Genomic DNA, 23,454 nt, shown 5'->3' with positions numbered 1-23,454 from the left:
GCGGTGGTGGCGCACGCCTTTAATCCCAGCACTCGGGAGGCAGAGCCAGGCGGATCTCTGTGAGTTTGCGAGGCCAGCCTGGGCTACCAAGTGAGTTCCAGGAAAGGTGCAAAGCTACACAGAGAAACCCTGTCCCAACAAACCAAATTTAAAAAAAAAAAAAAAATCTGACAATTTACTTCAAAAAGACAAACAAACAAACAAGCATGGCCCCCAAAGCAGAGAGGCGTGCTGTGCTGCTGAGTGCCTGCCTACATCTCCTAGTCCACCTCGAAGGGACCAAAATCTAGGGTGAGCTGGCCGGCATCACCTCCCTCTCTTTCCTTCAGGCCTGCCTCCAGGTAGAGAGTAGATGCTCAGAGAGGGTCCTCCTCACCTTCTACCAGGAGAAGGCTCCGGTTTAGCGCAGGATGGGGAGAGTGCGCCTTCCGGCCAAGATGCAGGAGGTCTGGTTACCTGAGCTCCATTGAGGTCTGGGGACCGTCGGGACACCTGGCTAGCAGGGGTGATCCCAGTAGCTCGCCACTTACCCTGTGAGTCTCAGGAAGCTGACCTCTCTGCTAAGGCTGCTGCAGGAGCCCCAGCCCAAGTGTGACTGGCCAGGGCTGACCCAGAGATTCTGCCTGGGAACTTCACCATCAAAACGACAGGAGGACCAGGCAGGGAACAGCTGTGTGCCTGGTCTGCTGCGAAGGAGGTCTGGGGACTGCTGTGACCGGTCAGGTCTGAGGGGACTGTTTAGTCAGCACTAACACCCGGAAGGCAGTCGGTCCCCAGGGCCAGGGTCACTAGCCTACAACCGCAGTGTAACGTGAGGGGGGTCTAAGCTTCACTACACGGACCCTCAAGTTCATCATGGCTTCTAAAACCATGTTCAGAGTTTTCATCAATAGTCTAGGTGGGCATCAAGTTCTACTGTGGCGGACAAAGTTCGGAACTGATAAATGTTAGGGGTACCATTCAGAGGACCTCGTCCTGTGTCCCGGGCGCTCTGGGCCTGCTGCTGGCCTCCGAAGGCTAGCATGCCACTTTCCTCACACACAGAGAAGGCCACGCTGGTGTCCCTGACCTGACGGCAGCACAGTCAAGGAAACCGGGAGAACACTCACGTTGTCCCTTTGGTCAAAGTCGACGGAGCTGGAGACGGAGGTGAGACGCTCATACCGGTCATGGCTGTCCCCATGCATAGCTGATGCCACACTGGGGTGGGGAGACAGAGCAGAGCAAGGTGAGAGGAGGAACGTGAGCCTCGGAGGGGCAGACGTCAGCACCCAGAGGGGCTCAGCACCCAGAGGGGCTCAGCACCCAGAGGGGCTCAAGAAAGTATAGAAAGCGCAGAGGCTGAAGCAGGAGTGACCTCCCCCTACCCTGCCTCCCTCAGGGGTGATGGACAGTGAGTGGACCTTAAGGGGGTCTTCATTACTGCCCAGAATGGAGGCTGAAGCAAGAAATGTTAGAGGTCCCTGCAGTTCCGGAGGTGACCAGCAGGGGGAGTGGGAGATCGGCAACAGAGCCAGTGTTACCCCAAAAGCAAAGGGGAGGTGAAGGAAAACGGGGACCGGAAGGACCCAGATGGGTGGCAAGACTGGAAGGTGTCTCTTGGGCAGGGCCCGACCCTCCCTTCTCCCGGAGCCATCAGCTTCCACAGCTCCAATTCGGTCCTATGCACAGAGACCACAAGGAGACATTAAGGCCACACAATGGGGACTCCCTGGGCAGGGCCCGTCCTAGGCCTCCAGAAGGAGCAGGGAACCCTGGAATATGAAGAACTAGCTGTTAGGGGATGGGAACCGCTGGTGACACCCAATCTTGTCTCTGCATGATAGTGCTAGGGATTTTCTGGGGAGTTCCCAGAGGATGGTCCCTTGGCCCAGCCAGTGAAGGCTGAGAATGCAGGGGTCCGTACAGAGGGGATTTTCTTAGGCAGGGAGCCTGAGAGGAAGACCGAAACCAGGAGGGGCAGAGACAAGCTGAGGAGCCCCTTGTTCTGCAAAGCACACCGCCTGCGTTAATCCGAAACAAGAGCCTGCAGAGGAGAAAGCTGCAAAAAAGAGAACCAGCCACTGGCGCGGAGAGAAGAGAAGCGTGAAAAGGAGAGGGAAAAGGGAAGCTGGTTTAGTGTGGATGAGGGGGCTGGTGCCCCACATACTATTCCTGCTCCACTCGCTCCCTCTCCTGCCGGCGAAGCCTGGGGACAGAGAACAGACAGGTTACAGGGCGAAGGAAAGTCCCCGGGGACCGGCGGGACACAGACCATCATCCCACGCTGGCCCAGGGACTCGTCTCTTTCCACCCCTCAAGAGAGGGGATGGGAAAAGGCTGGCTCTCCCCTGCTCCCAAGCAGCACAGACCATGATGCTGGTGTACAGTGGAGGGACAAGCCCAAGCCTTCTTACCTGTCTGCATCTGTTACCAAGGCCAGCCGCCCATAGTCCCAGGCCACCTTCCGGAGGATGGAGAAGAGGAACAGCAGGGCCTGAGGGCAGAGGGGAGGCAGGTCAACAGCTGTCTACAGCCAGGGCTCAGAACCTTAAAAGGGAGGATGCTGGCTTGGGTCAGTGGACAGAGTTGGAAAGCAGGGACCCCCTTTTTCTTGGTTAGGTATGGGAAGGCGGGGCATGGGTCAGAGGTGGAGGATGTCTGCAGGGGGTGTCCTGGGCCCAGGTGTCCAGGGTAGGGACGGTATGAGGACACTCACAAGGAAGCACATGAAGTCCAGAGCCAGCACAGTGGGGACGCCCCCAAAGGGCAAGCCCTGTAGGACAGTGCTTCGGATCCGGGCACTGTAGCAGTAGTCCTTGGAGATGCTGCTGTTGAGGGCCGCGGTGCCCAGTGTGGCCAGCAAGAATGGCAGCATGGCTGCTACTGCCGCATGGTCCTCCTGCGCAGAGGGCAAGTCAGTCAGCTGGGCTCGTCCCCTACCCACCCTGGCCTTGCAAGGTGGGTCTACAGAGGGTTGACCAGCTGCCTCAGAGGGTGGGAACTCTGCCCGTGAGAAATAAGGGCCTCGGGAAGAGAGGTGTGTATCACATGGGTTTATTTCATGGTCCTCTGGCTATGACTCTATCCTGAGTCCGGGCAGCACACTCTGATCCTAATTGGTGTGTGTGTGTGTGTGTGTGTGTGTGTGTGTGTGTGTGTGACTGGTTTCACTACAAAGGCAGAAGCATGAGCTCAATGTCTACCTCCACCTACCCCAACTCATAGAGAATCTCTCTTAGGCAGGAGAAATGAGGAGGGGTGGAGACTGTAGATGGTTCCACGGTTAAGAGCTTCACTGCTCTTCCAGAGGACCTGGGTTAGGTTTCCAGCATCCACATGGAGGCTCATGACCTTCATAACTTGAACTCTAGGGGGATAAGATGCCCTCTTCTGACCTCTGCAGACACCAGGAATGTATGTGGTACACACACACACACAAGGCAATATACATAAACATTTTAAAGATGGGTAGAGGCCTGTCTCTGTGCCAGAGAGTAAGAGTCCAGAGCCAACTGCTTCATTCTGACCCCCTCAGAACCCCTAAGTTCAATTGAAAAGTGAGAAGAGAAACAGAATGATCAAATGTGCTTAGATTTGAATTCTGCTAACCACTCCATAGAGCCACCTTCCAAACAGATGGCCTCAGAGCCGCTCCTGTGTCCTCAGGGCAGAGCACTGGCTGGAAGGCAGGCAACAGCACCAGACTTCAGAGTCTGTGTCACCTGCTGGTGCCAGCCACACCTGCCCTTCTCCACCCCAGCTTCCCTTCCCTCCCTCCAACTAGCAGTACAGGGGGAACAGAGGGGTGTGAGGACTACAACTCCCAGAATGCTGTGCTTCTGCCTCCGGAGCAGAGCAGGCTGGGAATGCTGTGCCCTCCAGCCAGCTTTTCCATTGGCAAAAGAGGGGAAAGAGTGGGCGGAGGCCTCTAAAGGCCCCCAGCAACCACTGTACTACTGTCTTGCCTGGTGCCTGCCTGGTGCCTGCCACAGCCCTTTGTGCTGTCAGTGGATGAGGGGCAGGAGAGGAGGAAAGGAAGGCCAATGGGACCCCGGGGCTCTGGAAATGCTTGGGGACAAAGATGGGCAGGGCCCCTGGGAGGTCCCCAGGCTGGGGAAGCGTGGCTGCAGCAGAGGCACTTCCACAGCAGCACAGCCCCACCCGGTCCTACTCAGGGCCCCTGAGGGCCCCTTCTGCTGACAACATGGAAGATCTGCCTGGAGGTGGGTCCCCAGGGAAGAAAGGTAACCAGACAAAGAGAGAATAACAAGTCTAGAGGAGGTGACTGGCAGTTTACTAGGAACTGTCTGTCCCTTAGCCCCCCAGGGGTAACCTAGCAGTCCTGGGGTCTCCCCTCTCCCATTCAAACAGGGCAGGAGCCAGAAGCTCTCTAAGGATGAGAACACGAGCACTGTTTGTGTGCTTCTCTTGGTGCAAGAGAATCTTTGCAAAGCCTGCGTCAGGATGGAGCAGGGAATAACTCCCCTGCATGTGTTAGACAGGCTCCTTTTCTGGCCCAAGCTGCCTTTAAAAACACAGGAGTTTAATCATTGTAGCAAGGACTATTTATCTAGTGTCCGCTGTTTCAAGAATAACAATATACGGGGCTCCAGAGATGGCTCAGTGGATGAGAGCATGGGCTGCTCTTGCAGATAACAGGGATTCAATACCCAGCACCCATGTGGCCCCTAACAACTGTCTGTAACTGTCTGTGACATGACACCCTCTTCTGGCCTCTGCTGGTATTGCACCCACATGGTACACAGACATGCATGCAGGCAAAGCACCCCACACAATATTAAGATAAAAAAACAAAACAAAGCCGGGTGGTGGTGGCGCATGCCTTTAATCCCAGCACTCGGGAGGCAGAGCCAGCAGATCTCTGTGAGTTCGAGGCCAGCCTGGGCTACCAAGTGAGTCCCAGGAAAGGCGCAAAGCTACACAAAGAAACCCTGTCTCAAAAAACCAAACCAAACCAAACAAACCAATAACACTTCAAACAATCCTCAAACACCCTGTGAGTTGTATCACTGTCATTTGAAGATGTGAGGAGAGGGCTCAGAAAAGTTAAGTACTTGCCCTCTAGGTCTCACTGCAAATAAAATGATGGAGACTTGAATTCAAACCCAAGTCAATTTCTACCCAAGGGGGAGACCCTTCTCTGAACACAGATGTTTTGCTGATGGGCCTAGGACAGGTGAAGGTGGACCTCGGCCTCACTCTTCCACTCTGTAACAAGGAGATATCAGCGAGGCTCTCACAGAAAGGTAAAAATGTAACCATGCCAGGGGTGGGGGTGGGGCAGCACTCTGTCTCCCTCTCTTCCCAAGGTCTCTGTGTAGCCTAGGCTGACCTCCAATTTAAGATCTCTGCATATACCAGGCAATGGTGGCGCACGCCTTTAATCCCAGCATTTGGTAGGTAGAGGCAGGTGAATCTCTGAGTTTGAGGCCAGCCTGGTCTACAAAGTGATTTCCAGGACAGGCTCCAAAAGATACACAGAGAAAGCCTGTCTTGAACCTGCCCCCCCTCAAATCCTCTGCATAATATGGAAGCTTCATAAATACAATGCTAATTATTTGTTCTCGAGGCAGAGAATACAAGGGCAGTCGAGACATGTGTTCAGATGTGTAAACATGCTCATACATGTGTCTGTCTGTCTAAGGAGCTAGGTGACTATACAACACTGTGTAGAAATAAAGGGACTCATGGCCTCTGAGTGGAGGAGTGTGTGTGTGTGGGGGTGTGCCTGGGAGCCTGGGTGTGTAAATATAAGATGCACAGATGTGAGGCACCAGGACAGGCTAAAGGTGGGTATAGGCACTTTGCGGAGGGAGGCTCCGATGAGCCCCCCCTTTTTCCTTTGAGACAAGGTCTCATATATTCTAGACTGGCTTCAGTCTTGCTATGAAGCTGAGGATGGCCTTAAATTCCTGACCCTCCTGCCTCTACTTCCCAAGTGCTGGGAATCGAACCTACGTCTTCACTCATGGGAAGCAAACACTCTCTCCACCAAGCTAAATGCCCAGTCCTGACCTCTCTGACCTCCGGGAACCTCAGTGCCCAACCCATCTCTTGTTTCTAAACTGTTCAAACCCTTTTAAAAAGTGCCACCTTCCCATTCCTGTCTTCTCTACTCTGAATGAAGATGGGCCATTCTGGAAGCTTCTACGTGATATGGCTCTGTTAGGGTGGGTGAGAGTTCCCCGGGATGCTTGCTAACTACCAGGTCTTTTCATGGCCAATTTTTGTACTGCCAGAGAGCACCCTCTGCTCCCAACTACACCGCTCTCCCCCCACCCCCAAGGCAAGCAGGGCACACCCAGATCACCCATCCATAGGGAGGAAATTGGGACCAGGGAAGGGAATGGAGCCAGGCAAGGTCACAGGGTAGGGAAGGGGTGGAGTTGGGTTAGTGGCTTTGCCAGTCCACAGGGTGACTTCGAGCTCTTAACTGTAGGGGTGGGGCCCTTGGGCTGTGTCATCCAGAGCAACTGCCTTCCAATCCAGCCTAGGGCTGGGAAGCTGAGAAGAGGACAGAAAACTACCGGGAGACAGTAGTAGGAGTGGAAGGTTCTCCAAGTGCAGACGTGCCCAGCCAGCTGTGAGCCCATTTCTCTAGTTGGATACTCACACTGGCTTTGTAGCAGGATGGGGATGTTAGACCAAGTCAACATTGTCATTTCACTAATAAAAACTGTGTATCACAGGGTAGAAGTTACTTTGTTGCTTCGTTTGTTTGTTTTTTCCTTGTAGAGTTACTGGGAAAGACTTAATTTAGGGTTTGGGATTCTTATACAGGCAGTGAGAAGAGATTAACTCTTTTTTTTTTTTTTTTTTTTTTTGGTTTTTCAAGACAGGGTTTCTCTGTCTGTCTGTCCTGGAACTCACTCTGTAGACCAGGCTGGCCTCAAACTGATAGAGATGCACCTGCCTCTGCCTCCCAAGTGCTGGGATTAAAGGCATGCGCGGCCGCCGCCGCCACCACCCAGTGAGATTAATTTTTAAAATGAAATCTGGGCCTCACTCTTCCAACCTGTAACAAATAGTATTAATGGCTTTGCCCGGCCTGAGTGGAACTCTGAGAAAAGTAAAAGCGTATCTATCCAGAGGCCAGCCGCCCCACTCCCCAGAGTCTAGCTATATAGTTTAGGTTTTGTTTCAAGTCAAGACTTTCCTGAATGCTGGAGACACAAGCTACCACACTGGCTTATTTTACTTTTATTCTGTGCAAGGCATTACTACCCCAAGCACTTTGGAAATGTTACTATTTGCTACCCCTGGCAACCCCAACAGGCCACTGAGGCACACAGAGAGCAAATAACTTGGGGAAGTCACCAGTCTGTGGTAGATCCAGAGACAGGCCCAGGCATTTTGCTGCCCCTGCAAAAAGGGGAGGCCACCAGCAGGGCTCTGAGGCTGAGGGCTGTCAGTGCCAGCTCTGGAATGCCACACCCCAGGACCTGGAGGCTTGCCTTTCTTCTTGCTTGTAGCTCCTGATCCTTGACTCGAGTTTGTGGGTTCAAGTTCTGAGGCAAGGATAGAAGGCAGGGGCTCTAGAATGAAATGCACTTGGGTTCTATTCTGGAAAAAGTACTTAACCAGCTCGGGTCTCAGGTCCTTCACCTGGAAGATGGGGACAGCCACTCAGCCCTGTGGCCGCTTGAAAGACGAAATAAGATTAGAAACAAACAAAAGAGTTCAAAGCTCTTAAGAGAAATCCAACCAAACAAAACAAACTGCCACAAGAAAAGACCAGCTGTTGAAAGTCAAGCATGCTGATGTACACCTGGGAGGTGGAGGCAGGAAGATCAGGAGTTCAAGGCTGGCCTGGGCTAAATGATAGTGGATCTCAAACAAACACAACACAAAAACAGCTGTTGTTAACAAGATATAGACTCCAAGAGGTTGCTTTAATGGAGGTAGGCTGGTTAAGAACAAAATAAAGCATATAATTTCATGATAGGAATTGAACTACTCAGTGGGGGAGGCTGCTTCCTCTACATTAAGGACTCTGTCACCGAGTCCCAGAATGTACCCCATCCACCTGCATTAGGCAAGGTGGGGCACCAGAGGTGACTGGTAGGTCAGGAAGTTCAGAGAAGTGAACCCATTACTATTGATCAACCGTCAGGCAGCCTGCCAGGCTCTTTACCTGCATCACACTATCGGATCCCAAAGCTCCACCTCGGAAGGAGGTGGTGGTAACCAATCACACTTTTAAATAGCAACAGAGGGCTCCGATGGTTAAGTAACTTGTCAAGGTCACACGGCTCAAGAACAGCACGGCTAGGATTCGAACCCAAGTTTCTGTCAGTTTGTTGTGCTCGGAAGGAACTTGTATGATGTCCAAAAAGGGGCTCTTAGCTACTTATCACCCATCTTCTGCCTCAAAACATCCCCACCCACCTACTCACTCACTCATTGGCTGCACTGGATGAACTAACAGCAGGCCCCAGCATGTGCTACCTGGGGCATGCCAGGGCGTAGACCCTCTGGTACCCCGGAGGACAAAAGTGCTGCCAGCAAACCCCCCACCTGAGCCTGGCAGTCACTCACTCCCCTTCCCCTGCTCTCAAGAATCTGGAAGGCAGAGGGCTGTGGGACCCTCTTCAGGAGCTGCTGGGCACATTCTCATTCACCCCGGACTACTGCAGACCGGGGCGGAGGCTACAGGGTCAGGGAGCGGAGACCCAAGCCCCCCTGGGCAATGGGCCGCCAGACCTGACAAGGGGACCAAGGCTGGTGGCAGCACGAAGCCCCAAGGGCGGCCAGCCCCTCTGACCTCTCTTCCCCACTTCCCAGGCCTCCTTCATTCTTCTGGGTAACCCAACGACAAGCTTTGGGACAGTCCGCACCAGGCGGTCAAGACAGCCGGGAGGGACAAAGCGCGCCCCCTCCCCCTCAACAGGGCCTTTGCCTACTCCGGATTGGCGTCTGATTCTTCTCCCCACCGCACCCTCCAACGCAGGCCGGGGCGGCTCATGAATGAACTGCTCTGTGTGGGGCGCAAGAGAGGACATGCTCCCGGGGCCAGCCGTCCTCTTCCAGCCGGCAGACCAGTCCCCACCAGGGCCAGGGCCAGCCACCCGTCAGGTGCCAGGACCCTCGAGCCCTCCCCTTTGCCCGAGCCTGGACCCCTTGTTCGAGGCCAGCTTCGTCCCCAGCAACAAGAGAAAGAATAAAAAGAGACCGAGGGCATTGGACTTGGCGACCCCAGAATGCAAAACTCGGGGGCGGAGGCGGGTGGTTCCCTTCAGCGGCGCCGGCGGCTGGGGAGCAGCTGGGACCCGAGGAGGGCCGCGCAGGGGCCGCGCACCTGGATGGGGCAGGTGGGACGAGAGTAGCACTCAAGGGCCGGGACAGAGGGGGTCCCACCCCTTGGGATATCCCAGCGGGGCGGGGGCAGAGGGCGGCGCACATCTGGAGCCCCGACAAGGAGGGAAGGACTCCCATCTGGCCAGGGACGGTGCGGGTTTGGGGACAAAGCGTGCCTCCCTTGGGTCCCGCGGGGCCTGGGCACCTCTGGGTCCCGCAGGAGGTGGAAAGGAGGGGACGCGCAGCTGAGTCCCGGTGTTTTTTTTTTTTGCTTTTTGTTTTTTCCTTCCTTGGGGTGGTAGTGGGATCCTGTGCTCCAAGTAAGGGGTGCTGGGGAGGGGTCCGCGTACTCACCCCCAGGCGCAGACTCGGCTCCGACTCGGGAGCCCCGGCTCCGGGCGGGGCGGGGCTGGGGAGGGGGAGGGGGAGTCGCCGGGCGGCTTGAGCTCTGGGCTCCTGCGGCGGCCGCGGCAGCGCGTGGGGGAGGGGGAGCCGGAGGAGGGAGGGGAGCCCGGGGGCGGGGCTCCCGGCGGGCCCGCCCCCCACGCCGCACACGTAGAAAGTGCGCGCGCACTCGCGGAGCGCCACCGGCGCGCAGGCGCAGGGTGCGGGGTGGGGCTTGACCTGCAGGGCTCGTGGCGGGAGATTCCCTGGCAGCCAACGCGGTATGATGGGGGCTCAGGGGCCACCTTGTTCCCCTCGCGCAGCTTCTCCTTCCCCTTTCTTCTCTGCAGTAGGGGAGGCGCTCTCGGGGAGGGGTGAGGACAAGCCATACTGGGCCCAGAGTCAAGTGAGAGGGGTCCCCCGCTTCGCGAGGCCTCAGAGCTGGACCCTCTCTAGCCTCCTATTTGCCTAGGGCTTCATGGTGCGCGCCGCTTCCGCGCCTCCCACGCCCCCTGGATGCGCTCACCTGCTTATCCCGGTCAGGGAGGTGGAGCCTCGGGGAATGGGAGCTGCAGTCTAGCCTGGGCCAAGTAACTTCGGTCGGTTGCTCTGGCGTGTCTCCTGCAGTTGATCTGCTCCTCCTTCTCCCACTGGGTCTGGAGATGAGTTTGCTGGAAGCTTCTTCAGTGTAAAGAGGGAGTCCTTGCTTTCGCTTATGTCAGGCAGAATTACTCCTCTGGTCCAGGGTTTTCCCTGCTCTCTCAGTTCACCAAAGACCTCACCTAGCAGGGGTTAAGACTGGGACGTTGGAGAGGCGGACCGCCTCCTTTCTGTATGTGTCACCACACAAATCACGATCACAAAGACAGGACAAACACCACCTGTTTAATTGCGGGTTCTTAAAGGGAACAGAAGGAAACACTGCTTTCCACTGTGCGCACTAAGTGAGCTTTGCCACGCTGAGACGTTAAGGGACAGATTATGTAGCGGTCACAAGAGCTGAGACGGAGTCACCTTGGGTTGCTTGGGAAATGCTGGCACCCAGGGCCTTGCAGTCACGGCTGGACACTGTCTATCCTGGTCAGTGTGTCTGCTGTATTTGGATATCCAGCTGCCCGTTTGTAGCTGGAAGGTTCGGGCTGTTGAAGTGTCTTTCAAACACTCCCATGAGTGACTTGAAAATCAGTTTAGTAGATCATGGCCATCGCGTGCGTGCGTGCGTGCGTGCGTGTGTGTGTGTGTGTGTGTGTGTGTGTTGCACTTAGAGTAGGTACTGTGTGTTGGGACACAAGGGCACGCTGTATTAGGTGTTTTATATTGTTTGTGTCATAGAGAAGTTTGGAGAAGCATCGATCCAAACTTGTATGCCTCTCGATTTCCTCGGCTTGAGCTTTCAGTCAGTTTAAATCTTCTGAAGTTGCAGTTGGTGAGTGGCTAGCAGTGAGGCTTGCCTGTAATCCTAGACGTGGGCAGGTGTTCAAGGCCATCCTCAGCTGCTTTGGTAGTTTAAGGCCGGCTTGAGATTGCCTGAGACCTTGTCTCAACAAAACCAAACCAACATACAAAAATCCAAGCCCGTCCCAAACTATGAGAATTTTGTTGGAGGTAAGGGAAAGAAGATGGAGGTGAGGTTGTCAGTGTAGACAGCTTCGTGGCAGAAGTCTGTAGGTCTGGGTTCTGAGAAGCTGTGTTGGAGTAAACAGTTCTTGGTGAAAAAGGATGTTATAATGTTTTGGTGTTACCCATTTTACCCACAGGGGTTCTTGTAAAAAGTCCTCCCATATTGATTTGAATGTCCCTGGAACAACACAATTCACTGACAGTGGGTATCTAGAAAATGGAAATGGAGGCCCTGCTAACTTGGTTTGGGGACCTGTAGGGATCACTGGAAGATGTTTGTTGACTATTTTAAAAAATAATACAAGTGTGAACCTGAACCTCTAAGACCAGCCCCCACACTTATCTACCCCAGGGACTCTTGAGGAATGAGGGATAGAGACTCAGTTAGAAAGAGAGGGAGAGAGAACACAGGACAGACTCGGGTGGGCCTGGATCCTTATCCACCCGCCCAGAACTGTATTCCAAAGGTCTGTTTATAACAGTGCCAAGGGATGGAGCAAAAGACCTCCCCCTTGCTAGTTAGACCCTTACAAACACCTGGTACCCAGGCCCGTGGTCCAATCAACCTCCCATGCAGTCCTGCTGGGTACAGTCACTAGGAAACCTAGGCTCCAGCCAACCTCTGGGTTCGTCAGGCCTTTTCTCAGTTGGCTGTTATCTGAACACAGTGCCTAGAATCTTAAATGATGCAAAAACCCTCCCCCACCCCCATACAGGGTTTCTGTAGACCAGGCTGGCCTTGAACGCAGAGATCCGCCTGCCTCTGCCTCCTGGGTGCTGGGATTAAAGCAAAAGTCCTGTGAAGATTACCTTGGTCTGCTCCTGTGTTGTGTCTGTCACAGGTGGATCTGCCCAAATGTGTTTCCAAGTTGTTCGTGACTCTGTTCTGTGGGAACTTGGGAGGCCTCAGGAAGTCAGATTATAGTTTAACCTGTATTTATTTGTTTGTTTAGGTGAGACCTCGGCTCACGTAGCCCAGGCTGGCCTCAGACTCATGATCCTTCTGCCTCTGCCTCCAGAGTGCTGGGATTAAATGGGTGCACCTCCATACCCGACTCCATTCTTTCATTTTAGAGGTTGAAGGTTTATCTGATATAATTTTACAGGTATGTTAACAATGATAGTCAGTGTTCAAGAAAGGACTGTGATTCAGGGCTCATGGTATTGTTCTGAGTCACGAAATGTGCTGACCCAGAAGGAGAGGTCAGTAGCTTATTATTCACTAGGGAATCAGGGTGGAAGGCCCCCCCATAAAAAACCTCTTAAAAATCATGTCTGTCCTTGCAAAGTCAGGAAATACTTTCCTGTGTCTCCTCTAAGCTGAGAAGCACTTTGAGGATTTGAGATGAAGGAATTGTTGGTGCTGCCTTGTGAAGAAGGAGTGAGCCAGGAAACACGCTGCCTACTCTGGACCGGAAGGATTCCCCAGGTGGTCCCTCACCCGGGCAGCTCTGCTCTACCCAACGACCCCACTTGTCCACAAGTCCTTGAGACCTGGAGAAGTGGCTTAAAGGTCACAGACATATCCGAGAGATGAGTTCTGCCAGGAGCATTTCCTCTTTGGTTCTAACCTTGCTATCCCACATTCCTCTGGCTACCTGACTTCTTATCCCTGGCTTCTTGCCACTGGCTCAGTTAAGTCCTCATAGAAAGTTAAGCCTAAGATAAAAACTGTGGACCAAGCTGATAAATGGGTTTTTCAGTGGCAGCTGTAGAAGAAATAGATCTTCATATTGTTGAAGGGAGCTGTGCTCCTTGGTAGTGGTGAGTGGTGAAAACTCACACCCGGGTAGAGTCAAATCTGCTTCTGTTTTGTCCTGGGCTGTGCTGGGTGTGGTTATTACTATTATTGTTATTATTATTGACAGGATTTTACTATGTATTCCTGGCTAGCTTGGAATTCAATATGTAGACAGGGCTGGTCTTGAACTCACAGAGATCTGCTTGTCTCTGCCCCCAAGTGCTGGGATTACAGGCATGCACCACCAAGCCTGGCCTTAGTTGTTTTATTTGTTTTCTTTTCTTTTCTTTTTTTTTTTCATTTTTTTTTTTTTTCGAGACAGGGTTTCTCTGTGTAGCTTTGCGCCTTTCCTGGAACTTGCTTTGGAGATCCACCTGCCTATGCCTCCCGAGTGCTGGGATTAAAGGCGTGCGCCGCCACCTGGCTTTATTTGTTTTCTTTTGGAGACAATCTAATTAAACTCAGGCTGGCCTTGAATCTCTATGTAGCTGATGTGGGACTTGAACTCTTGATGTCCCTGCCCTGTCTCCCCAATATTGGGATCACAGGTGTGCACCACCACAACAAAGGCAGCTTTTTATTTCTTGAGTTTTTAAAAACATGTGCCAGCCTTTACACACATAAATGTGTGTGTTGTGTTTGTTTTTGGTGAAGTTTTTTAGTGGGTAGGACTGTATCTGAGCCATACCCCTGTCCTACAGGGCGCACTGGGTAGGAAGTTTGAGCTCTGGTCTGGACTTGGTTGCCTTCTTACCTGGGAGGGGTGGCAAGCAGTAGTACCATTTCTGACTTGGTTCCTCCTCCCGCAAGATGATGCCAGTCCTCAGCTGGTCCAGCCTCTTACACTTGCCTGTTCTTATTTGTTTTTCTGTTTCCTTTGGGTGCCTAGGAATGAACTCAGCAAAGAAAGCCCTCTGGTGTGGATACTTTGAGAATTGCAACATGTTAGACTTGTGTGAGGTTAAACTGTATACACAAAGTAAACTTCCTGAAAGAGAATGAGAATCCGCAGGTAGGGAAACAGTAACAAGTGTTTAAGCAACAAATACAAGTATTTGTTGGTCTAGAATGATGGGAAAGGTCTTTTTCTGATTCTTCAAAGTGCTCAGGCCTTTGCTTTTTTCCTTTTTTCCTATACATTTGATTTGTTTTATTTTTGGAGACAGGGTCTCTGTAGGTGAAGCTGGTCTGGAATTCCCAGGCTGCCCTTGAACTAAAAGTGACTCTCCTGTTTCTCGGTCCTCCTGCCCCTGGTACTAGAGATTGAACCCGGGACATCAATGCAGGCCAGACAAGTGCCTTTGCCTTCGGAGTGCTGGGCTTGAAGGTGTGTGCCACCAGGCCTGGCTTGGAAACAGTGGATGGGTCTGTGATACTCAGTATGTGGCGGCATACGTGTATAGAGGGCTGCTCTGCTGGTTACTTTGTACAGTTCAGCACCCAAGTGATACCCGGGGAACGATGGCTGAGCAGGGCGGCTGAGCAGGGCGGCAACATGCTTATGCGCAAGTCTGAGCACCTAAGTCCGCTACCCAGAACCCATGTAAAGGTGGAAGGAGGGATCTGACCCCAGAGTTGCCCGCTGCATGTGCACCATGACACTCATAATAACAGATAAATATCCGCAAATGCTGGTGCTTTCTTTTCTCACAAAGCATGCCAAGCGTGGATGCTTCCTTACTTAATTGCTCTTCTAGCCCTTAGTTTGAAAACTACCTACCCCCCCAAAAAAGGAAAGAAAGCTAGTTTAAGATGAATCCCTAAATCAGTGGTTCTCAACATTCCTAATACTGCAACTCTTTAATACAGGGCTGACCCCCAACCATAAAATTATTTGTTACTACTTCATAACTATAATGTTGCTACTGTTATAAATGGTAAATAGCTGTGTTTTTCCAGTGGTCTTAGGTGGCCCCTGTGAAAAAGTCATTCCACCCACCAGGGGTCGAGACCCATAGGTTGAGAACCACTGCTTTTTTTTTTTTTAATTGTGGTGGCCCCCAACCATAAAATTTTTATTTTTTCTATCATCAGCTTGATACAGTACAAATTCTTATCCTAATAGTGAAATGTTTCACTGAAGCTTGCCCAGTGATTGAGTAAAACCAAAACTTATAATAAGCCACAGTCATCCTAGGGTCCCCCCTGCTAGGTAGCCTCCCTGGTTCTGTCTGTGGGTTGCAGTCTGATTGAGAACCACTGCTCTTAAACATCCGCAGTTTGGGTGCGTGAAAAAAGTCAAAACACACAAGCTCACAGAACGTGGAAACTGAGCTCCACATTGAACTGCAAGTCAGTTCTGTCCACTTGGCAATTCTGAGCGGTAGTCATATGTCAGTGGCTCTCCACCCTAGAGTACTAAGCAGGGCAGGTACTGGGCCCTGCCTCCATGAAGCATGCATTCCAGTGGGACGTGCATGTGATAAGGCTAGTGGACACCTCACCAATGTGTCTCTGCAGCACAGTGGAGAGTTAGTTGAGTCTCGATGGGAAAGGGGCCTGCTTCTTAGACCTATTAAATCATCTCCACCCTGCCCTGTGAAGGAGAGGTTGTGATTCACACTCTGAAATGGGAGGGTAGTGTTCGTAGTTGACCAGGAAATCACATGAAAGGCTGCCTCTGGCCTTGGAATCTTCCAAAAAACCTGACTCCATCTGAATGTGAGTGTCATAAAGAAAGATATACCGAGGACTGCCTGGGCAAACACAAGGCTGAGGAAGAGACTCAGAATTCTGTGTGCCCAGGTCTGCCGAGCCTCAGGTCCTGGGTCTGCAGGATGGACTCATGCTAGCAGAGAATGTAAAGGCTTCTCAAGAGTTTCTTTGACATTCATTGCTGTTCCGTAGCTCCGGAGCGGTTATTGAGTGATGTGGACATTGTCCTACTAGACTGGGAGATGCTTCCAGGAGTCTGCAGACAAAGCATGGACTTCCTCCACCACTAGCACCAAGTTGGCAGCAGGGAACTCCTAGAGGGGTTGCCTGTGAGGTTCCCATGTCTCATGGAGAGGGGTGAGGAGTGGGGGGTGGGGTGGTGGTGGTGGTGAACAGCTAATTCATTCATTGCACTCCTAATGTTTTTTGGGACTTGAGATCTTTTCCCAGTATGGGAGGAGCTGTTGTCTTGAGGAATAAGGCATATAGGTGAGATCTGTGACTGCCTTAGGGCCACAGGAAACTAAGGTTGCTAAGTCAGCTGGGGTTGAGGTCAGAGGTTAGAGTCACAGTAAGAGTGAGAGTAACCATGGGCCTTAAGAAAGTCAAAGTCTTTCCTGGAGGCATGACCCCTGTACTGGAGTACAGAGCTCCTGCCTTCCCATTTCCTGTGGTCATTTGAGATGTCCTTCTAAGTTCCTGAATTTGGGGTAGTAAGTAGGAAGGAGTAGAATGTGAAGGGACATCCAGAATTACCCAAAAACCAGACCTAGTGGCCTGATGTCCATAGGCCTGTGATCCCAGCGACCTCAGAAGCTGAGACTGAAGGATGCCAAGTTCATGGCATGTCTGGGCAGTTCAATGAGGGTGGATCTCTGTGGTAGAAAGCTTGCCTAGCATTTTTGAGGCACTGGGTTCAATTTCTGGCTTGGCAGAATGAGTCTCGGGCTGAGATGTGTGTCTCAGTGGTATGTCACTGTCCTAGTATATTCGAGGGTCGGTCCCCTCAGTGTACTGAACATTATCTCAGTGACATTTCCATCAGCACGGGATACCAGGGTGTCCCCGTGTAGATGGGGCTGCAGCTCACTTGGAAAAAAAGGCTTGGGACCAGGTCAGACTCAGTAGGCAGAGAGGGGCATGGGTCACAGGGCCAGCTGAAAGCGGGTGCCAAGTGGAGACCTGGGCCCGTCGTTTAGCAGTTAGAAGGATCAACTGTGGGCTGCATTCGATTCATTTTGAATGTCGAAGGAGTCCCTTTCCTCTGGGAGCGAGCCTGGAGGCCTGCTGGCATCCGATGGCGCAGCGTGGTTGAGGTTGAAGGTGCAGGCAGGCTGCCCTTCAGAGCCGTGGTGGTTTTTTAGTTGTGATTAGAGCGTGAGCCCTTCTTGCTGCCTACACTTCAGATTGTCTTCAGAACTTAGATGGGTGCAGCGCTCGAGAGGGTCAAGGTGCTGTGTGCAATCCAGCACCACAGAACACAGCCGAAGCTCTGGGTTGGATTGAAAAGAATCCTCTTCACCTGGTATTTCAAGTCTTTCAGCAGGCAGGGAGGTGCCCGTCAATCAGGTGGACATGTAATGCCATTTTTTGTTTGTTTGTTTTAAGTTTTTGAGATGGAGGTCTATCTATATCACCCTGGCTATCCTGGAACTTGCTGTGAGACCAGGTTGGTCTCAACCCCTGCCTCTGCCTCCTGAGTGCTGGCATGGAGGCATGCACCTGCACACCAGGCAGATGTCAGTATTCTTGGTGGAAGTAGAGCGTGTGAACAGTTGTTGAAATACTTGAGGTTGCCATAGCGGGCTCGTGTGGTTCAGATTTCAGCCTTGTTACTCTGCACTGTGTCGCCTTGGTCAAGTGTGTGTGTGTGTGTGTGTGTGAAGACAGTGAGGTCGGTAAAGGTGTGCACTGCACAGTGATGTTTGAGTGAGATGACTTGACCTGTAACCGCCACAGCAAAGGTTCATCAAGAAAACAGGGACCCAACAACTCAAAGCCTGAGGGGTGCCGAGGGAGGGCCTGAGGCCGTGGCTGAGGTTCTGGTTCTGCCCTTGACTGGTTGTGGGGCTCTGTCTAGTGCTCTGTGTCCTCAGTTTCCTCATCTATCCGATGAGATGGGAAGAGGAAGAGAACTGGTCGGCATGGGCGTCCAGCCTGTGCTGGGTGATCTGCATAGCTCACTTGCCCAGGATCTTCACGTTAGTAAAGCTGGCCTCTCCCGTTGGTCTCTGTGTGTCCAGTGCTCAGGCTTGCCTAGGTTAGCTGCCAACTGCTGCACGTTTTCTGATCATGGAGTGGGCCAGCACTTCACAGATGTCCCAAGGAGAACACTGGGTGATGGGATTTGAGGCTAGGCTCTCAGTGACGGGCATTTGTGGAATGCCCAGGTATTTCTGTGGAAGTGTCTGGTGCATTCTCTCCCACCTTTATTAAATAGTCTTATCTGAGGCAGGCGTGTTGAAGCTTCACTAGGCAGAGCTGTGTGTAAATACTCCGGTGCCCAGGCATAGCTCTGGGGCTCTCCAGTGGTGCCCTCTATGGTCAGGTGTCTGGGTGGAAGAGCTGGCTGCCTACAGCTGGGATCCCCGTCGGTTGGTGGCAGTTTTCCTTGCCATGACGCAGCCACGCTCATGCCCTACAGGACCTGTTGACTTCTATGTGACCGAGTTCTGTGAACTGGACTCCTGACCCCAAGGTGCTGTAGCTGTCTCTTGTCTGTGGAAGTTTTTCCATGCCACAGTGCTGTGGGGGAGACTCACCCAAATATAGACTGGTCAGTGCCTTGGCCAGGGCGGCTTTGGCTCTACTTTGCTGACCTTGGGCTCTACAGGTGTCCTGGCATTCATATTTGGGGGAAGGGTGATATGTGACAGGTGACATTTGTACCCCCCTTTTAGCACTATGGATTGGACGCAAGGTATGTGTAAGCACACTACCACTGAGCTATATTCACAACCCTTTTAAAAATTTATTTTTGTTTCATGTGTACCAGTGTTTGCCTCCATATGTATAGATCACAACATGTGTGCCTGGTTCCCAAAGAGGCCAGAGGGATGCCTGACCCCTGGAACGGGAGTTACAGACCGTTGTGAGCCACCATGTGGGTGCTGGAAACCAAACCCAAGACCTCTGCAAGAACAGTGGGTGCTCTTAACCACTGAGCCATCTCTACAGCTCCAAATTTTGTTTTGTCTTTTTTTTTTGGTTTTGTTTTTCCAGACAGGGTCTCACTATGTAGCTGGCTGTCTTGGAACTCTCTCTGTAGACTAGGCTGACCTCGAACTCATAGAGAGCCTCTGCCTCTCATTGGGATTAAAGGTGTGCACCACCACTGCCTGGCATGTTTTGTGTCTTAATTTCTTTGAGACAGGGTCTCATGTAGCCCAGGCTGGCCCAGAGCTCACTACATAGCACAGGTCTTGAACTTTTCATCCTCCAGCTTCAGTGTGCCGGGATTACCGGTGTGAGCCACCATACCTGGCTGAAGAGTTTTTAATACAGGATCTTGGTAAATTACCCTGGCCAACCTAGAACTCTCTCTGTAGTCTGGCCAGGTGTGGAATGTGGTCCTCCTCTCCAGACTAACTGAGATTGCAGGCCTGGCTAATGTGCTCTCTCCCAGGGTGCTGAAGTGGGTTTCGGAGGGTAAGAAGGTGTCAGGACGGTGTTGAGTTTGGGGGCCCTCCTGGGAAGTTGTGCTAGCTCGGGTGTGCTGGACTCCTGTTTTCTGTTGCCCGGGAGGCTGCAGGCTGTCAGCATTCTCTCTGCGGGTCTGTTACAGCAGAACTGTTGAGGGCCAGCCCCGCTGACCTGTGGGAATGTGACTCAGCAGAATTGGGAGCTGGAGTTGTGTCTAATCATCGTGTAGCATTCAAACACTGAGACTCGTAGTTAGTGACTAATGAACTTGTGTGACCGTGTCCTCTCCCACACATGTCCCCATACAAACAGGCTCTGTGCCCTCTCCTGCAGGTTTGCCATCTTGGGATCCCATGGCTGTCCTTATTGGGCTCTGGGGCCCCCTTGCCCACGCCAGCAGAGCATTCGGCCAGCGCTGCTTCAGGTAATGCTTGACGTCTTATTCTTAAGAAGTGTCCCTGGGTAAGCCTGCTGCCCTGACTGGATCCTGTGGTGACTAGAATGGGAGAGGAGACTCAGGGAGGTGTCATGGGCCAGTCGGAGCTGGGATTTGGTCAGCACGGGGAAGGGCTAGGACAGACATGCAGATTCTATCTCGGGTGCAGGAAAGCATGGCCTATGGTGGAAGCTGTCTTCAGTCCATGCCGGTTCCTTAGAGTCACAGCTCTTGATCCTGTCTGTCATTCCCAGGGCTTTAGAACACCTTACATTAAAAAACAAAAAAATCACTGTGTGTGTGAGAGACAGAGAGAGAGAGAGAGAGACAGACAGACAGAGACAGACAGACACACACAGATTTGGGCATGCAGGTATCACGGTACACATTTGGAAGTCACAGGACAGCTTGCAGAAGTTGCTTCTCTCCACAGTGTGGCTCTTAGGGATCCAACTCAGGTCGTTGGGCTTGGTGGCAAGCACCTTTGCCTGCTGAGCCAGCTTACTGACCCCAAACTTTTCTTTTCTTTTCTTTCTTCCTTTTTTGGAGACAGGGTTTCTCTGTGGAGCCATGGCTGTCCTAGAACTAGCTCTGTAGACCAGGCTGGCCTTGAACTCACAGAGATCTGCCTGCCTCCCAAGTGCTGGGATTAAAGGTGTGTACCACCCCAAACTTTTTTTTTTAAAAGATTTATTTATTTATTATGTATACAGAAGAGGGCACCAGATCTCATTACAGATGGTTGTGAGCCACCATGTGGTTGCTGGGAATTGAACTCAGGACCTCTGGAAGAGCAGTTGGTGCTCTTAACCACTGAGCCATCTCTCCGGCCCCCAAACGTTTTTAAGATGATTTTTTTTTCAGGACTATGGATTGAATCTAGGGTTTTCAGCCAACCCTCCTTTACATTTACTTTGATTTTCGTTGTTTTCATGTGCTTTATGCAACAGAGTTTCACTATAGAGCTGTAGCAGGCCTGGATATTTCCATGTAGACCAGGCTGGCCATCTTCCCTCTCCTGCTTCCTGAGCACTAGGGTTACAGGTGTGTGCTACCGGCCATCTGCTTTACTCTTTGGTTTTGAGATACGGTCTCACGAAGTTCCCCAAGCTGGCCTTGAACTCTGTAGCCCACATTGACTTTGAACTTGCCATCTTCCTGCCCAGTCTCTGACAGGATTGTATTCTTGCATCACAAAACACGGCAAAATTATTCTTTAATCACAAAATTGCACAGTTCTTGTCAGCACATGCTTCTTTGCCAAGCCAAGACGGCTCCACCCCAGCCACAGTGCCTTCCCCTTTGAGATCTGGTGCTACCCATCTTTACTGCATCCTCAGCCATGGGTGAGAATGGATCCCAGTGCAGAACAGTGTAGCTAGAGTTTTCCTGCCTGGCCCACAGTCAGGACAAATCTTTGTCACCCGCCAGTCCCACAGCCGCTCAGACCCAACCAAGTAAACACAGAGACTTATATTGCATACAAACTGTATGGCTGTGGCAGGCTTCTGGCTAACTGTTCTTATAGCTTAAAGTAACCCGTTTCCACAAATCTATACCGTGGCTCGTGGCTTACCGGTGTCTTCACATGCTGCTTGTCCTGGCGGCGGCTGGCAGTGACTCCTTCTGCCTTCCTGTCCTTTTATTTCTCCTCTCTGTTAGTCCCACCTATACTTCCTGCCTAGCCACAGCCAATCAGGTTTTATTTATTGACCAATCAGAGCAATTTGACATAAAGACCATCCCACAGCACAGCCAAGTGCAGACCATCTCAGACACCTGCACTCAGGCCCGTGGTCCTAATCATCCTCTATGCCGACCTGCTGGGTAAAGCCTCGAGGAACCCGAGAACGGGCTCCCACAGGACATACAGAACATCCCACAGCAGAACAGCTCCCGAGGCCAGCCTCAGAACCGACTGTGGAGCCGCTGACTCTAAGAGGGGTGAGAACGGGGAGCTGGCTCCTCAGGAATGGGGGCTGCCACCAGCCTGGTGACCTCATGAGTTCCATCCCTAGGACCCACATGGCGGAAGGAGAGTACCAGCCCGTCAGTTGTCCTCTGACCTCCACACGTGTGTACATGTGCACACACCAAGTAAGGAGAAGGAGTTTTTAAAATGAACACGATGAGTATAATAGAGCAGCGAGCGGTTTGGTGAGTGCTTGCCAGGTCTGAGGAGAGCTGTCTGTCGAGGAAGGAGGTAGAGGCACCTAGAAAGGGAGTTTCTGAGGATCGCGAACTCGAACTCAGGACCTGAGTTTGCGGCATGTGTAGCATACGTCGTCGGAGGGAGCTCTGCAGGCTAAGTCAAGGCTAAACAAAGGAGCGACCTGGCCCAGAGGTGAATCATAGCTGGAACCCTGGGGCGGGGCGAGCAGAGAAAGGGTCAGAGACTGGGGGATTGTGCTGGAGAAAACCCCCCTTAGGGTGAACATCAGGAGATGGAAATCCCAGTGGCCAGACTGGGTCTGCTGGTAATAGCATTCTGTTTCTGGAAAGGATCGGGCCTGGGGGTGGTGTGCTGCGGGCCATGGCTCCGTCTTCCCACTTTGGAGGCTAAGGCAGGAGGATCACTTGCTGTCAGGAGTTTGGCAACCTAGAAGACCCGTCTCCAAAGCCAAGCCAAGCCCCTTTGCTAGCGTTACGAAGTTGTTGCCTGGACAGTGTCTGCTTTCTGCCGTGTTGTGTCAGGATCCCTCAACCAGAGTCTCCGGGTCCCAGACTCCATGAGAGCAGGGTAGGGCTGCACCCGGGGAAGCAGGTTCTGCAGGATCGGCAGGGGTGAGGCTGCCTGTAGAGATTCCTTTAGTTCTCCCCGACACGCAGAAAGCAAAGGCTGCGGGTGAAGTAGTCCGTGAAGTTTGTTGTCGGAGAAAAACTGGAATCTTGACACCCAGTAGAAGCTCTTAGTTTATGAAGGCGGGTCTCACTGAGGAACACGGGCTGGCCTCAAGCCTGTGATCCTCCTGCCTCAGCTTCTCAAGTGCTGGGATTGCAGGTGTGTGCCAGCACACTGTCTAAGATGTTCTCAGTTACAAGGAAATCAGTAGTTAAGGCTTCACAAACCCCTGACTTTATTTTGGGTCCGGGGTCATCCCTGCTCAGCGTGTACATGCATGTCTATGCATGTGGCTAACGTGCACCTCCCGGCTGTCTGAGACCTGTGCCCTGTGCCCAGAGAGGTCTGTGTCACAGACTCCTTTTCTCTCCCACTAGCACCTCTGGGAGCCTCGGGGCAATCCAGAAGATGACTCGGGTGCGCGTGGTGGACAACAGTGCCCTGGGGAACACCCCCTACCATCGGCCTCCTCGGTGCATCCACGTCTACAACAAGAGTGGGGTGGGCAAGGTAGGCGATCAGATCCTGCTGGCCATCAGGGGGCAGAAGAAGAGAGCACTCATTGTGGGGCACCGCATGCCTGGCCCCCGGATGACTCCAAGGTTTGACTCCAACAACGTGGTCCTCATCGAGGACAATGGGAACCCTGTGGGGACTCGGATTAAAACACCCATCCCATCCAGCCTTCGCAAGAGGGAAGGCGAGTATTCCAAGGTGTTGGCCATAGCTCAGAACTTTGTGTGAGCAGGGCGGCTCTGAGCCATGCAGGCGTCCCTTCACACTGGTGACACGCCCTGGAACAGAATAAATGTTTTAATGTGTGTTTTCTTCCTA

The 23,454-nt window shown here is 52.4% G+C and overlaps 2 protein-coding genes across 5 annotated transcripts in view; one reads left to right on the top strand and one right to left on the bottom strand.

Annotated features, from left to right (window-relative positions):
- Tmem63b (transmembrane protein 63B) overlaps positions 1 to 10,463 on the bottom strand; it is a 27,761-nt gene extending 17,298 nt beyond the window's left edge. The window contains exons 1-5 of one of the 3 annotated variants that reach the window (XM_076557776.1): positions 10,211 to 10,463; positions 2,699 to 2,881; positions 2,397 to 2,476; positions 2,150 to 2,188; positions 1,110 to 1,200 (exon numbers count right to left, since the gene is read on the bottom strand). In XM_076557776.1, coding sequence (XP_076413891.1) covers positions 1,110 to 1,200; positions 2,150 to 2,188; positions 2,397 to 2,476; positions 2,699 to 2,857 — 369 coding nt within the window. In that variant the 5' untranslated portion in view covers positions 2,858 to 2,881; positions 10,211 to 10,463. Of the gene's footprint in view, positions 1 to 1,109; positions 1,201 to 2,149; positions 2,189 to 2,396; positions 2,477 to 2,698; positions 2,882 to 9,654; positions 9,785 to 10,210 lie in introns of those variants that run through there. The other 2 variants (XM_076557775.1, XM_076557777.1) reach the window with 2 other exon arrangements.
- On the top strand, positions 9,869 to 23,454 carry Mrpl14 (mitochondrial ribosomal protein L14). Of its 2 annotated transcripts, none has more exons than XM_006984971.3 (3): positions 9,869 to 9,965; positions 19,676 to 19,766; positions 22,998 to 23,454. In XM_006984971.3, the coding sequence occupies exons 2-3, from the start codon at positions 19,696 to 19,698 to the stop codon at positions 23,362 to 23,364; spliced, it is 438 nt and encodes a 145-aa protein (XP_006985033.2). In that variant the 5' UTR covers positions 9,869 to 9,965; positions 19,676 to 19,695; the 3' UTR covers positions 23,365 to 23,454. The 2 variants fall into 2 exon arrangements, with proteins under 2 accessions (XP_006985033.2, XP_042121755.2); XM_042265821.2 differs by lacking the exon at positions 9,869 to 9,965 and adding an exon at positions 18,266 to 18,398.

This window comes from Peromyscus maniculatus, chromosome 21 (genome assembly GCF_049852395.1).
Source record: "Peromyscus maniculatus bairdii isolate BWxNUB_F1_BW_parent chromosome 21, HU_Pman_BW_mat_3.1, whole genome shotgun sequence".
NCBI classification, from domain to species: domain Eukaryota; kingdom Metazoa; phylum Chordata; class Mammalia; order Rodentia; family Cricetidae; genus Peromyscus; species Peromyscus maniculatus.
The sequence above is the reverse complement of the archived record's forward strand: the minus strand, read 5'-3'. Positions and strand labels throughout refer to the sequence as shown.

Coding starts and splice junctions, on each gene's coding strand:
- Mrpl14 (XM_006984971.3), top strand. CDS start 19,696: ATGGCTGTCCTTATTGGGCTCTGGGGCCCCCTTGCCCACGCCAGCAGA. Junction 19,767..22,997: donor TTCGGCCAGCGCTGCTTCAG/GTAATGCTTGAC, acceptor CTCTCCCACTAG/CACCTCTGGGAGCCTCGGGG.